This window comes from Schistocerca serialis, chromosome 2 (genome assembly GCF_023864345.2).
Source record: "Schistocerca serialis cubense isolate TAMUIC-IGC-003099 chromosome 2, iqSchSeri2.2, whole genome shotgun sequence".
Classification (NCBI taxonomy): domain Eukaryota; kingdom Metazoa; phylum Arthropoda; class Insecta; order Orthoptera; family Acrididae; genus Schistocerca; species Schistocerca serialis.
The window spans coordinates 203,696,112-203,711,825 of NC_064639.1; the positions used below are offsets into that span (position 1 = coordinate 203,696,112).

The 15,714-nt window shown below is 40.3% G+C and overlaps 1 protein-coding gene across 1 annotated transcript in view; it reads right to left on the reverse strand.

The window, feature by feature from the left end:
- Positions 1-2,651: 2,651 nt before the first annotated feature.
- The window catches only part of LOC126456943 (uncharacterized), a 39,794-nt gene continuing 26,731 nt past the window's right edge, over positions 2,652-15,714 (reverse strand). Inside the window, exon 5 of the mRNA XM_050092877.1 lies at positions 2,652-3,154. Within this exon, the coding sequence (XP_049948834.1) occupies positions 3,027-3,154 (128 nt within the window). The 3' untranslated portion in view covers positions 2,652-3,026. The remainder of the gene's footprint in view (positions 3,155-15,714) is intronic.

A 15,714-nucleotide genomic window follows, 5' to 3' on the forward strand; every position in this document is an offset into this window, starting at 1 on the left:
GCGGTGCACAAGGCAGTTATGGAATACATACCGGTAATTACAATAACATACAGTATACAACTTTTTCATTTATTATTCTATTTGAATTTTCAACATAGTAATGTACGAGTATTCTAGGTCTAAGTATTTAAGGAATAGAAAGAAACATTTATACGAAAATGGTTGATCAGCATAATAATATTGATCATTAAAATGTTACCAGAATAGAAAGAAAGTAATCGTTTGAGTAATAAAGTAAGATCGACCTATAAATTTGTAAATAAATAGTCATCTGAGAAATCAGCACTCATATTTGATTCTCGCTTACTCGGTAGTGTTGATTGGTTGGAGGGTGTTGGTGGTGGGCACATTGCATTTGAAGAGCACAAGGCAAAAATGATGATATTCAATTTTTTCCCATATTCAGGTTCTGACAGGAATTTGTAGCTCAAATACGGCCGAATTTGTAGTGGGGGTGTACACGGCGAGAATTCTGTTAGTTACTAAGTTATTTGCAATTTTATTTTTGTTGTGCACGGTAAAACCGATGAATGCCATTTATGTTCACGGCACATATGATAAGAATCATTTCATAAGGTTGGCAAAACCTGCTTGATCAGGAGTTCAACGTGCTGTCTTCATTCTTTTCTTTACTTTGTGTTTGTGGTTAGAACGTTGCCAAAGTTTATAGCTTGTGTTCTTGGTAATAGTTTCTGAGAAAATGAGTGAATTAAGTGAGTCAAGTGTGGATGAAGACTGTGAAAACGTCAGTAAACCTAGCACAAAGAAGAGAAAATCCCATGGAAGGGTAAGAGATGAGATGAAAAAACTTAAAGTGTGTACTCACGAAACAGGGCCCGATTTCAGATGTAACAGACTACAGTGTTTTGATAGATTTTGTGAAGGTGAAAGAAAAAGATTAATTTCTCATTTTAATAGTTTAGAATCTAATGATGCTCAGTCCACGTACGTGGCTGGGCTTATCAATGTTTATGACGTCAAAAATCGCAGACCAAGAAAGCCTGAAAATGAATCACGTTTAATGATAAGAGCTACACCTACAAAGTAAGAATAAAGGATGGTGATAATATTATTGTTTATTTTTGTCTATTTTTGGTTTAACTGGGAGAAGGGTTCAAACTATTCAAACGAGTCTGAAAGAAACAGGTGAACCCCCAAGAGACAAGAGAGGAATGTATGACCACAAACATTATAGGACCTCAGAAGTAGTTAATCAAAGTGTCATTGATCACATTGCATCGTTTAAGGGCCGTACAAGCCATTATAGTTTTGATAAAACTAAAAAAACATACTTGCCAGACACTTTAAATTTGAAAAAATGTGCACATTGTACAAGACAAGTAGGCCTAGTGGTAAGATTGTGTCTTATGAATATTATAGACAGATATTCGTATCTAAGTTTAACACAGCTTTCAGATATCCCAGAAGCGACACCTGCAGTGCATGTGACAGGTACCAAGCAGAAATGAAAGCTCTAAACCTCCAGCTGGAACAGACTAATGATGACAAGGAAAAAGCAAATATTTTAAGCAGCATTAAGACAAAGCAATGTGAAAATGAACTACACTTGAGGAAAGCTAACATGTTTTATGACACAAAGAGAAAATGTAGGAAAATTTCAAGGAAAAGGGAGGATACTGAGGCACCTACTATTGATTTTCAAAAAAAATTTAAGGTTACCTAATTTGACCACTGTCAATTGTCATTGTATTTATTAAATGTCCGCAGCCTACCTACGGGAAATGCAACTTTTCTTGCTTACCAAGAAACAGAAGGAGGTAAAGGAGCAGACGAAGTAGTATCGATGTTGTACTATTATATCTTCACCATGTTACAGTCCAGTGTCAAAAACTTGTACATATTTTGCGACTCTTGTAGCGGACAGAACAAGAACTACACCATGTTTTGCTTCTGTCATTATGTGGTACAAATCCTAAAAAAACTAGACTGCATAACAATCATATTCCCTATTCGCGGCCTCTCTTGCCTAGAATGCGATAGAGATATGGCCCTTTAAACGGCAAATTTCCCGCAGAGATACCAGAACATTGGGTAAATGAAATAAAGAATGCCAGAGTAAAGCCTTCGCCTTTCACTGTGATTGAAGCTGACCAAAACCTATTTCGAAAATGGACTGTTTTTTTTGGAAAATCACTATCACAAGAAAGGCCTACTTGCTACACGACCAGTTCGCGAAATAAAATTTTCAAAAAACCATTGTAGGTTAGTTGAACACAGATCATCTCACACTGGGTACTTTCTTATGTCACCGATCCTAACACAACACCAGCTTACCAAGCTTTCAAGAGAGACAGAAGACCCTGGTGATAATACGTCCTCCTCTTTACCACCAATTCTGCGTGAAGGTAAGAGAAAATGACTCAACACTTTACCTTTGCTTTCCCATATCAATAATCTATAGACCTATATTGGGTTATAGAATAATACCACATAACAATAGTGTAACCTAGAAAGTAATGAAAACTTATCAGTACACAAGTTTTTTATGACTACCATCACTTTTACCATGTTTTTTGTGTACCTATTTAAGTTCTTAATTAATAAAGCACCTTAAAATTGAAAATGTGTTTATTTTATTACATTTATTACCTAAACAAATAGATATAGAACAATAAAAATGTTGTGATAATTATACGGTGAACGTTTATGATATACAAGAGACTAGAGCAGAAAATTCGTCGTCCTGAAAAGTTACAAAAAAGTGACTATCATCATTTTTTCCTTGTGCTCTTCATTTGTTATTTGTGACGTAATTGACTCTTGAAGCCTCATGGCAACTGGAGGCCCAATACTGCGTAGCATTGACGCAACATGCTTTTCGGAATAGTCGTAGGAGTCCTCCTGGTTCATTACTGCAGCACGATTTGAAATAGCTTGTAATTTCTCAGTCGCACATGAAAAAAAAAACGATTTTGGAGTCGAGCAGAACTTTTTCGCTGATTTTTGATGATGAAGGCTGCGATGGAGTTGCAGGCAGTTTTCGTTTTAGTACTGCCCTGGGTGTCTCAGTTTCTGCTGGAATTTGTGATGTGCTTGGCGTGGTCTCGTTGAGATCGTCGACAGCAGTTAAATCTACAGATAGGGATTGTGGCTTCTCCAGTTGTGATTGTTCCTTTGTATTTGTTGGTGACACCTGCAATCAAAACATCAATTTTGTTTCAGGCGCCGGCAACTTCAGATGAATGGAAAAATATAGAGAATGGGTTTAGAGGACGATGGAACTTTCCAGGCTGTGCAGGAGATCTGGACGGAACTAGATTTAGCTGATTCCTATTATTGTTTCCTGTATGTTGATGTAGGAGCTAAAGGAAGAAATTCTGATGGTGGTATATTTCAAAACAGCACATTGTACAACGCTTTGGAGACAAATTCCCTTGCAATGCCAACTGATTTTGTTATTGTAGGGGATGATCCGTTTCCGCTGAAGATTTATCTAATGAAACCTTACAGTCGGCGTTACATGTCTCGACAGGAAAGAATCTACGACTATCGAGTTTCAAGGGCTCGAAGAGTTGTAGAAAATACTTTCGGCATACTTGTGACTAAGTTCAGAGTATTTGAAAAACCAATATCTTTAAAAATACAGTCGGTGGACAAAGTAGTACTAGCCTGGTGCTCGTTGCACAACTGGCTGCGGAAAACGAATCCCGCCTGCATCTCACGAGGCTTAATTGACTTCGAGAATGAAAACCATCGTATTTTCCCTGGATCGTGGCGTCAGCAGGAAATTACTGGCCTACAGAACCTTCCGTAAACTGCTAACAGACATCCACATCGACAGGCACGACAAATTCGGGATAAGTACCGTGATTACTTTAATAATGAAGGTGCTGTGCCCTGGCTAAATGTACTACTCGGCGACGTTCCAAATATAGAACCGTAGAGCACATCAGTGTCAATATTGTGCTCAGTTATTTTGTACATGGTTGTCTTCAATTAGTATGTGTCACAAAGTAAATGCATTGCTAGATATATTTTATTATAAGAATGTACTGTTATAGCGCTAGATATTGTTGTATTGTAAGAAGCTGGTACAGTTCCTATGATATACCTACTATTCTGTATAATCATTATAAAAACTGTTGTAATAATGTAAATGTAAGTAACAATTTTGAAAATGTATAAAATTTCAAATATGGAAAAAAGTTTTATTTCGCTTACCAGATTTGATAGTGCGGGTCGTTGCTGAACGAATGGGCGAATGAAAGAATTCATCTTGTCAAACCAGAATATTTTTGGTTTATAAACCTCGTCAGTGCCAGCTCCAGACCGTTCGCTTTCGATTATTCTCTTCAGTTCCTGACAATTCGAACTCCTCAAGTTTTTAAATTTCGCAATTACTTCCTTCGGTCCGAATCCTGGAATTTGGAGCGCATCACTAATTCTTTTGGCAGCAGCCATTTTTGCATCTCGGTCTCTGTATTTTTCTCTGCTTACATCATACAAGACCTGCTCAGTAGCGTAAAGTTCCAGAAATTCTAAAGTTTCACTGTCTTGCAACTTGATCATACGACCTATAATGGCACTAGTTGCCATCTTGTTGTTCGTAGCACTAGATTTTGTAATCTGACACAGCCAAATATGAGGCAAACTCTCGACTGAAGATCAAACACGTCTGAAATGAAGCGTAAGCCCTCACGCCTGCCCGTGACGTCACCGTCAAACTCGTCTCTTCGTCCACAGGGGTAGTGTTCCACGACAGCATGTTTCACGCTAGCGTGTCACGCCCCGTGGGAACCCGGCTTAATGAAGAGTAGCAGAAGTGACGTTAGCGATAAACTTAACAACAAAATTGGATACCACGAAGCAGACGAAATTAACTAATTATGCTATCTTGGAAGCAAGACATACGTGACGTCCGAAGTAAGGAGGACATAAAAAGCAGACTAGCATAGGCGAAGAGGGCATTCCTGGCCAAGAGAAGTCTGCTAATATCATACATCGATCTTAATCTGAGGAAGAAATTTCTGTGAATATACTTTTGGAGCACAGCATTGTGTTGTAGTGAACCACGGACTGTGGTGAAACTGGAAAAAAGAATGACATAGATACAAAAGTCTTCCTTTTTTTTTCTCCAATTCACATATCAATCCGGCTATAAAAACCAGAAATGTATTCACCCAAAAATCATCCTTTACCTCAAAAGTAGAATCAAGTTCGGCCATTTCGTCCAGATTCAGTTGTCTTGACTTTTCTCTTTTTTTGGCTGTTTTATGCATATTTTTATCTTACTCTTTTCGAAGCCAGCGTTTTCGTATATGTCGTGCGTAGAATGATTCTCTCGAACTTATTCAAGTAAACAAGCGTACAACTTTATTACACTCCAAGTACCGCTATAAACACTATACAATAGTTAGTAGCATCGAATTTCTTCAATATTGCTGACCAAAAGTTTTCATTATTGCGATTTCCAGACACTGCAGACTGCTCAATAATCCAGTCGCCTTGAATCTTACTGAAGCCTTTTGAGATCCATCGTCCTGAATAACTTCTAAAGCTGATGTTCGTCCTACCCCATTAACACTGAGAGTGTATCGTGACGCCCTGTTCAAAGTGTTTCGGAAATTCTGATTGTAAAATATTCCAACGGCGGATCGTCGAAGCTGAGAAGGAAGAGTACATTTGTTGCAACAAGCGGAAAAATGAAGCCGTTTGAGGACAACACACAAGTTTAGGGCGGGGGACAGGGGCGGGTGGGGGGGGGGGGGGGTGAGCTGCACACGGAATATACACAGCTAGAGGGTTTATTTGTTTATTTCTAGCTTTGAAACCAGAATAAGTACCATGTATATTGCTTACATTGACATATGTACGGAGATATAATAAGGTGGCGCTACGGACCTACGCTGTACATTGCTTTGAAGCCGGCGCCACCATGTTAGTAGCCCCTCAACGTAAGCAGACTACTGTTTACAGTCGCTTCTGGTTCTAAATTTCTGCCTTGTTCACGCAACAGTTGTCTTACATAGTAAATATTACAGTACTTTCGTGAATAACACAGTCTCACGAAGGCAGTGTCGGACGTTATTCTGATCTTAAAGGCATATTTTATCCAGTAATACGACGCATTTGATCTCGTTAATGTAACTTTCTTCTTCTTCTTCTTACACGCTTCGAATGACAAGGAGCGAAGTATGTGATGAGAAAAGGCTGTTTTCGTAAGTCAGCATTTTCCTTAATAGGGACTGACGGAACTGATGTTCTCTCCCCGAACATGCTGAGGACCTATTTTGCTGTATCTGTACGGTTTGCAATATTTCCTTCTCACAGCTTTCAACCGGAGCGCTCTAGGACAGCTAAAATCAAATTGCATAAATGAAACCACTGCAGTAAAAGTAACCAGCACAACTAAATTCCTGTATATAACAGAAAATGTCCACTTGAACGAGTCCACTTACAAATGACAAACTATTTCTTCAGACTATAATCAGAACGACTAGAATACCTGTAAATGACGCAAGCTGGCATTTTTTTATCAGAACACTTTCACCAGAAGCTATATTTGGCCCTACTAACATGGCAAACGTCGGCTTCATACTTAATTAGTAAATTTATTAACGAATCAGCTAATTCTTATGATTTGTGTCCTGAATTTGGAACAGATAAATCTTGCAAAGGGAAATCCATCTTTTGATATAAACGTCACAACAAAAGACAGCTGAGCTACATGTCACCCATTTGTTGCAACAACGTCATAACTCAGAAATGACGATTTTTCAACTACCTAGTTTTAACACTTTTAAAGGCCACCGAAATCCTATGAGAAATGTGTAATTGCATGACCTTGAAAAGTAGTTGAAAGTAGGTAGTTAGAGGCAAGGCAACCCCCGTTTCTTCACACATTGGAAAAGAAACACTTGATGTACTCCCTTTTCCCTTGTTCCTGTGAAGTTCTTTATGTTTGGTTAGAAAGGATCGAATTCTCCTATTAGCGTAGTAACAACTCGTTTTAGCATGTCCCATCAATATTTTTCTTCTGTCTCGAGCGGAAATATTAGTTGCTTATCTATCCTCACCGTAATTTGTCGTCTAATTTTTAAAGTGAACACGCTGTTCCTACGTTCAGCTGAATTTTCATGGGCAGTTAATTGTGGCTGACGGTTTTTCCACTCATTTAATCCCTCATTAGGTTTTGTAAACAACAAGCATGGGACACAAAATACACTGCCCTTGCATTGAGAGTATACTAAATATAGTCTTTTTTGTTTCTCACCATTCCAAATGATTATGAAAAACAAACCTTTATTTAAGAGTCCCGGAATGTCAGTACAAAGCCTGCATGAATCACTGAAATAACAGTCCATATTCTGTTGCCACAGGACCTTGTTTAACGATCTGATCGCGAAGGAATTCATTTATTATCCAGCTCGCAGAACCGTCAAAAATTGGACCACTATCATAATTTGCTTTGTGTAATTTATGTCAACTGAAATTACTGTTTCCGCGACATTATTATTGCTTACATTAGCGGAAACCCTTACTCAGAATACCCACGGGCTGTTCACCACATTGTTACCCTCCACTTTATTACACTCTGATGTTTCTAGACGCGAACTCGAGCTGCAACTAGCTGGCTGTGTTTCATTTTTAAATGTTGTTGTTGTTGCGGTCTTCAGTCCTGAGACTGGTTTGATGCAGCTCTCCATGCTACTCTATCCTGCGCAAGCTTCTTCATCTCCCAGTACCTACTGCAACCTACATCCTTCTGAATCTGCTTGGTGTATTTATCTCTTGGTCTCCCTCTACGTTTTTTTTCCCTCCACGCTGCCCTCCAATACTAAATTGGTGATCCCTTGATGCCTCAGAACATGTCCTACCAACAGATCCCTTCTTCTAGTCAAATTGTGCCACAAACTTCTCTTCTCCCCAATCCTATTCAACACCTCCTCATTAGTTATGTGATCTACCCATCTAATCTTCAGCATTCTTCTGTAGCACCACATTTCGAAAGCTTCTATTCTCTTCTTGTCTAATCTATTTATCGTCCATGTTTCACTTCCATACATGGCTACACTCCACACAAATACTTTCAGAAACGACTTCCTGACACTTAAATCTATACTCGATGTTAACAAATTGCTCTTCTTCAGAAATGCTTTCCTTCCCATTGCCAGTCTACATTTTATATCCTCTCTACTTCGACCATCATCAGTTATTTTGCTCCCCAAATAGCAAAACTCCTTTACTACTTTAAGTGTCTCATTTCCTAATCTAATACCCACAACATCACCCGACTTAATACAACCACATTCCATTATCCTCGTTTTGCTTTTGTTGATGTTCATCTTATATCCTCCCTTCAAGACACTATCCATTCCGTTCAACTGCTCTTCCAAGTCCTTTGCTGTCTCTGACAGAATTACAATGTCATCGGCGAACCTCAAAGTTTTTATTTCTTCTCCATGGATTTTAATACCTACTTCGAATTTTTCTTTTGTTTCCTTCACTGCTTGTTCTATATACGGATTGAATAACATCGGGGAGAGGCTGCAACCCTGTCTCACTCCCTTCCCAACCACTGCTTCCCTTTCATGCCCCTCAACTCTTATAACTGCCATTTGGTTTCTATACAAATTGTAAATAGCCTTTCGCTCCCTGTATTATACCCCTGCCACCTTCAGAATTTGAAAGAGAGTATTCCAGTCAACATTTTCAAAAGCTTTCTCTAAGTCTACAAATGCTAGAAACGTAGGTTTGCCTTTCCTTAATCTAGCTTCTAAGATAAGCCCTAGGGTCAGTATTGCCTCACGTGTTCCAATATTTCTACGGAATCCAAACTGATCTTCCCCAAGATCGGCTTCTGTTAGTTTTTCCATTCGTTTGTAAAGAATTCGAGTTATTATTTTGGTGCCATGACTTATTAAGCTGGTAGTTCGGTAATTTTCACATCTGTCAACACCTGCTCTCTTTGGGATTGGAATTATTATATTCTTCTTGAAGTCTGAGGATATTTCGCCTGTCTCATACATTTTGCTCACCAGATGGTCGAGTATTGTCAGGACTGGCTCTCCCAAGGCTGTCAGTAGTTCTAATGGAATGTTGTCTACTCCCGGGGCCTTGTTTCGACTCAGGTCAATCAGTGCTCTGTCAAATTCTTCACGCAGTATCATATCTTCCATTACATCTTCATGTACATCCTCTTCCATTTCCATAATATTGTCCTCAAGAACATCGCCCTTGTATAGACCCTCTATATACTCCTTCCACCATTCTGTTTTCCCTTCTTTGCTTAGAACTGGGTTTCCATCTGAGCTCTTGATATTCATACAAGTGGTTCTCTTTTCTCCAAAGGTCTCTTTAATTTTCCTGTAGGCAGTATCTATCTTGCCCCTAGTGAGATAAACCTCTGCATCCTTGCATTTATCCTCTAGCCATCCCTGCTTAGCCATTTTGCACCTCCTGTCGATCTCATTTTTGAGACGTTTGTATTCCTTTTTGCCTGCTTCATTTACTGCATTTCTATATTTTCTCCTTTCATCAACTTAATTCAAAATTTCTTCTGTTACCCAAGGATTTCTACTAGCCCTCGTCCTTTTACCTACTTGATCCTCTGCTGCCTTCACTACTTCATCCCTCAAAGCTACCCATTCTTTTTCTACTGTTTTTCTTTCCCTCATTCCTGCCATTTGTTCCCTTACGCTCTCCCTGAAACTCTGTACAACCTCTGGTTTAGTCAGTCCATCCAGGTCCCATCTCCTTAAATTCCCACCTTTTTGCAGTTTCTTCAGTTTTAATCTACAGTTCATAACCAATAGATTGTGGTCAGAGTCCACATCTGCCCCTGGAAATGTCATACAATTTAAAACCTGGTTCCTAAATCGCTGTCTTACCGTTATATAATCTATCTAAAATCTGTCAGTATCTCCAGGCTTCTTCCATGTATACAACCTTCTTTTATGATTCTTGAAGCAAGTGTTAGCTATACTTAAGTTGTGCTCTGTGCAAAATTCTACCAGGCGGCTTCCTCTTTCATTTCTTAGCCTCAATCCACATTCACCTACGACGTTTCCTTCTCTCCCTTTTACTACTACCGAATTCCAGTCACCCATGACTATTGAATTTTCGTCTCCCTTCACTACCTGAAAAATTTCTTTTATCTCATCATACATTTCCTCAATTTCTTCATCATTTGTAGAGCTAGTTGGCATATAAATTTGTACTACTGTAGTAGGCATGGGCTTCGTGTATATCTTGGCCACAATAATGCGCTCACTATATTGTTTGTAGTAGCTAACCCGCACTCCTATTTTTTTATTCATTATTAAACCTACTCCTGCATTACCCCTATTTGTTTTTTTACTTATAACCCTGTATTCACCTGACCAGAAGTCTTGTTCCTCCTGCCACCGAACTTCACTAATTCCCACTATATCTACTTTAACCTATCCATTTCCCTATTTAAATTTTCTAACCTACCTGCCCGATTAAGGGATCTGACATTCCACACTCCGATCCGTAGAACGCCAGTTTTCTTTCTCCTGATAACGACGTCCTCTTGAGTAGTCCCCGCCCGGAGATCCGAATGGGGGACTATTTTATCTCCGGAATATTTTACCCACGAGGACGCCATCATCATTTAACCATACAGTAAAGCTGCATGCCCTCGGGAAAAATTACGGCTGTAGTTTCCCCTTGCTTTCAACCGTTCGCAGTACCAGCACTTCAAGGTCGTTTTGGTTAGTGTTACAAGGCCAGATCAGTCAATCGTCCAGACTGTTGCCCTTGCAACTACTGAAAAGGCTGCTGCCCCTCTTCAGGAACCACGCGTTAGTCTGGTCTCTCAACAGATACCCCTCCGTTGTGGTTGCACCTACGGTACAGCTATCTGTATCGTTGAGGCACGCAAGCCTCCCCACCAACGGCAAGGTCCATGGTTCATGGGGGGTTTTTTAAATAGCACATCGATTTTTGCATTCCTTCTCTCATTTCCCTCTTCCTTTATTGCTTTATCTTTCGCAAGTTTCCGGGACTGGGGACCACTTACACTTCGCCGACTGCCACGCATTTCCATTAATACTAAAATATAAATCACAAACTAAACAACTGCGCTCTATAGAATTTCAAATTATACTGAACTGCCAGCCAAGGGGCGGGTGATTACAATCACTGGCGATATTTTCTTTGAATCTGGTGTTTTAATCGGCATTGTTGAGTGTCGACACTGGCTACTCCTATGACAGTGTTAGCGGCGTCTCCCATTACAAAACTTAATTGCAAGCAACGAGATTTACCTTCCCGACGTATATCACGTGAGAAGGCACAACAATGAATACACTGAATAGTGGTCACATAGTTGCGACGTAACTTCGTTACTAAACCAAAACCTGTCCTTATTCCGCTGCCTGACCAGATCGTTCGCGAAATTTGAGCTGATTTATGCCAATATTATTCATATACTTTTCTTTGTAAGTTAATTAGCATTCTGTTTTCAAGAGTTTAAAATATTTTTAAAAAATATTAGCAGCCTGTAAGCCAACCATGAAATCCACCGCCCCTTAAAATGCGCAGCAATAGGTAGCTGCCTAGTCTGCCCAGGCGTAAATACGTTTCTGGATATACCTGCAAAATTATATCATTGTACAGCTCATAGTTCAGGAGATAAGATGTCATAGACATTAAGCTGCGTGAAAATAAAACTGCAGCGCGAAATTCGCCACAGATACAGTCAAATATGTGTATAAACACGTCTGAAATGTGTTAAACATACGTGATATGTATTTGACCTGTGCATACGCGGGCAAAGCCACGTGTGAAAAGGTCATCTTAAACCCCTGGAACGATTTCAACCAAATTTCGCACACATATTAGCTTATATCTGGAAAGAAATACAGATACAGTCAAATATGTGTATAAATACGTGTGAAATATGTTCAACATACGTGAAATATACACTACTGGGCATTAAAATTGCTACGCCACGAAGATGACGTGCTACAGACACGAAATTTAACCGACAGGAAGAAGAGGCTGTGATATGCAAATGATTAGCTTTTCAGAGCATTCACACAAGGTTGGCGCCGGTAGTGACACCTACAACGTGCTGACATGAGGAAAGTTTCCAACCGATTTCTCATACACAAACAGCAGTTGACCACCGTTGCCTGGTGAAACGTTGTTGTGATGCCTCGTGTAAGGAGGAGAAATGCGTACCATCACGTTTCCGACTTTTATAAAAGGTCAGATTGTAGCCTATCGCGATTGCGGTTTGTCGTATCGCGACATTGCTGCTCGCGTTGGTCGAGATCCAATGACTGTTAGCAGAATATGGAATCGGTGGGTTCAGGAGAGTAATACGGAACGCCGTGCTGGATCCCAACGGCCTCGCATCACTAGCAGTCGAGATGACAAGCATCTTATCTGCATGGCTGTAACGAATCGTGCAGCCACGTCTCGATCCCTAAGTCAACAGATGAGGACGTTTGCAAGACAACAGCCATCTGCACGAACAGTTCGACGACGTTCGCAGCAGCATGGACTATGAGCTCGGAGACCATGGCTGCGGTTACCCTTGACGCTGCATCACAAACAGGAGCGCCTGCGATGGTGTACTCAACGGCGAACTGGGTGCACGAATGGCAAAACGTCATTTTTTCGGGCGAATCCAGGTTCTGTTTACAGCATCATGATGGTCGCATCCGTTTTTGGCGACATCGCGGTGAACCCACGTTGGAAGCGTGTATTCGTCATAGCCATACTGCCGTATCACCCGCCGTGATGGTATGGGGTGACATTGGTTACACGTCTCGGTCACCTCTTGTTCGCATTCAATTCAGATGTGTTACGACCCGTGGCTCTACCCTTCATTCGATCCCTGCGAAACCCTACATTTCATTAGGATAATGCACGACCTCATGTTGCAGGCCCTGTACGAGCCTTTCTGGATACAGAAAATGTTCGACTGCTGCCCAGGCCAGCACATTCTTCAGATCTGTCACCAACTGAAAACGTCTGGTCAATGGTGGCCGAGCAACTGACTCTTCACAATACGCCAGTCACTACTCTTGATGAACTGTGGTATCGTGTTGTAGCCGCATGGGCAGCTGTACCTGTACCCGCCATCCAAGCTCTGCTTGACTCAATGCCCAGGCGTATCAAGGCCGTTATTACGGCCAGAGGCGGTTGTTCTGGGTACTGATTTATCAGGATCTATGCACCCAAATTGCGTGAAAATGCAATCACATGTCAGTTCTGGTATAATATATTTGTCCAATGAATATCCGTTTGTGATCTGCATTTCTTCTTGGTGTAGCAATTTTAATGGCCAGTAGTGTACATTCAGGGGGAGTACAAAAATATGGAAACATCAAAAACACAATACATCACCATGTTTAATACAATGTATGGAAACTATTGCCATTCAAAACAGGTGCCACTCGTCTCGGAATGGATAAATACAGGTCCATTGTGGTTTTCAAGGAAATCCTGTACCATTCATTCTGCAAAAAAAGTGGCGAGCTCATTTAACGGTGATATAGGTCGATAGCGATCACGCACCATAGTCTCCAAAGTAAACTGCAAAGACTCAATAGAACTGATGACTTTGGTAACCAGGGGAGATTGAGAATTCATCCTTGTGCTGGAAAAACCAGTCCTGGACGATGCGAGCTGTGTGGACGGGGCACTGCCTCTTGGAACACAACGCCACAACTACCACAACTGGAGAACAAACATTGCACCATGACATGGACCTGATCAGCAAAAATGGCCACATAATTCTTGGCAGTAATGCGATCTTACAGGGTAACCATGTGGCCCCTATAGAATACCACGATATGGCTGCGGAAGTCATCGGCGAACCCACACCATGTTTCACTTTTAGGACATAAACTCTGCCAGAAGTCCCAAACAGTGTAAAACAAGATTCATCTGACCAAATGCCTTTCTTCCAATGCACCTAAGTGCAGATCTTATGTTTTCAACACCACGTTTTCCTTTTACGGGCTTCTGCATAACTGATCAATGGTTTTGGAATTCCAGTTCGCCCTCCGATTCCCTGATTATGGAGCTCCCTCCGCGTTGTTTTGGTGCTGACAGGATTCGCGATTGCGACATCCTTTGACTTTTGCAGCTGACATCCTCTTATTTTTCGCCACAATCCTCTCCAATGACCTTCTGTCGCGATCACTCAACATACACTTTCGTCTGCTTTGTGACCTAGCGGATGATCTTTCTCCGCTTTTCCTGCATGTGGTGTAAATCTTTGATACGATGCCTCTTGAAACATTAAATAGTCCGACTACTTTGGTTACGAAACCAACCACCAAACGAGCTCCAGTAATTTGCCCAAGTTCGACTCCGCTGGGCCTCGACATAATGCGCTCACAACAACACATAACACTGTTCAGACCACCACTGACAGTTGCATCGTATTGAGGTCATTTCCACAGGTGTCGTTCACGGTCAAATAGAACAGCGCAACCTGCATGTTTGACTATCATCTGCATTTATGTTCAAGCAAGTATTTCTCGCAATGTTCCCATATTTTTGTCTAACTCCGGTACAATGTTCTCAAATATTAGTGTGTGTCATATTGATCTTTCGCAGTTAGTCTTTGGTGGCAAGAAGGAGCACTTGCCCCCCTGCCCCCTCTCCCCCACCCCCCGCCACCCCCAGTGGATTCTGGCGTACAGTGCTTTTTTTTTTTTTTTTACATGCATATTGATCAACTAGGATCACGTTCGCAACTTCAGTTTCTCTTATTCCTTTGTTTTTGTTTCCTATTTTTCCAGTATTCCCTCATTTTCTCCCCATCAAGTCTCTTCCTTTCTTCTGTCCATGTTGTTCCCGATTTTTTATTTCTTCTGTTTTGAAAGCCTTCCACGTTTACTATTTTGTTTTTAAAACGGTTTCTTTCTGCTATTTCTGATTCTTTGATGTTTCTTTCAAGATCTTTTCTTACTTCTATAATCCATGCTATTGTCGATTTCTTCTTCCAGAAATATAGGAGTATTTGTTTTGTTAGTCTGTTTCCATCCATTCGGTAGAGATGTCCAAAAAAGGTTAATCTTTGTTTGGCCATTACTTCAGATATTTTCTCTATATTTTTGTAGATCTCCTCATTACTTCTTATTTTCCAACCATCTGCAGTTTTCATTGCACCCATTATTTTTCTAATAACCCTTCTTTGCAGTACCTCTAGTTTGTCCATCTTATAGTTCATCGTTAGGCATTCAGATCCATATAAACATTCTGGTCGTAGCACTGTGGTGTAGTGTTTTAGTTTTGTTTTTCTGGATATACATTTCTTGTTGTAAATATTTATGGTCAAACCATATGCTCTTTCCATTTCGTTAATTCTTACATCTATTGCAGATTTTTCTAGTCCATTCTGTCGTATAGTTTCTCCAAGATATTTAATTTTATTTACTCGCTCTATTTTACCTATTTGTGTTTCTGTGTATTTTGGAGCATTTTTTATATTTGCCATGAATTTTGTTTTTTTTTCAGCTGAAATTTGGAGACCAGTTCTGTTTGCTAATTTTTCCAGAATGTTTATTTGAGTAACTGCTTCTGTCAGGTTTTCTGAAAGTATTGCGAAATCATCCGCAAAAGCCAAGCAGATTACCTTAATTCCATTTGTGTTCCTTCCCAGAGTTATTGGCTCAATTTTGTGGTTTTTTAGCTCCGAATTCCAGACCCTTACAATTTTTTCTAGAACACAGTTAAACAGTAAAGGTGATAAACCATCACCTT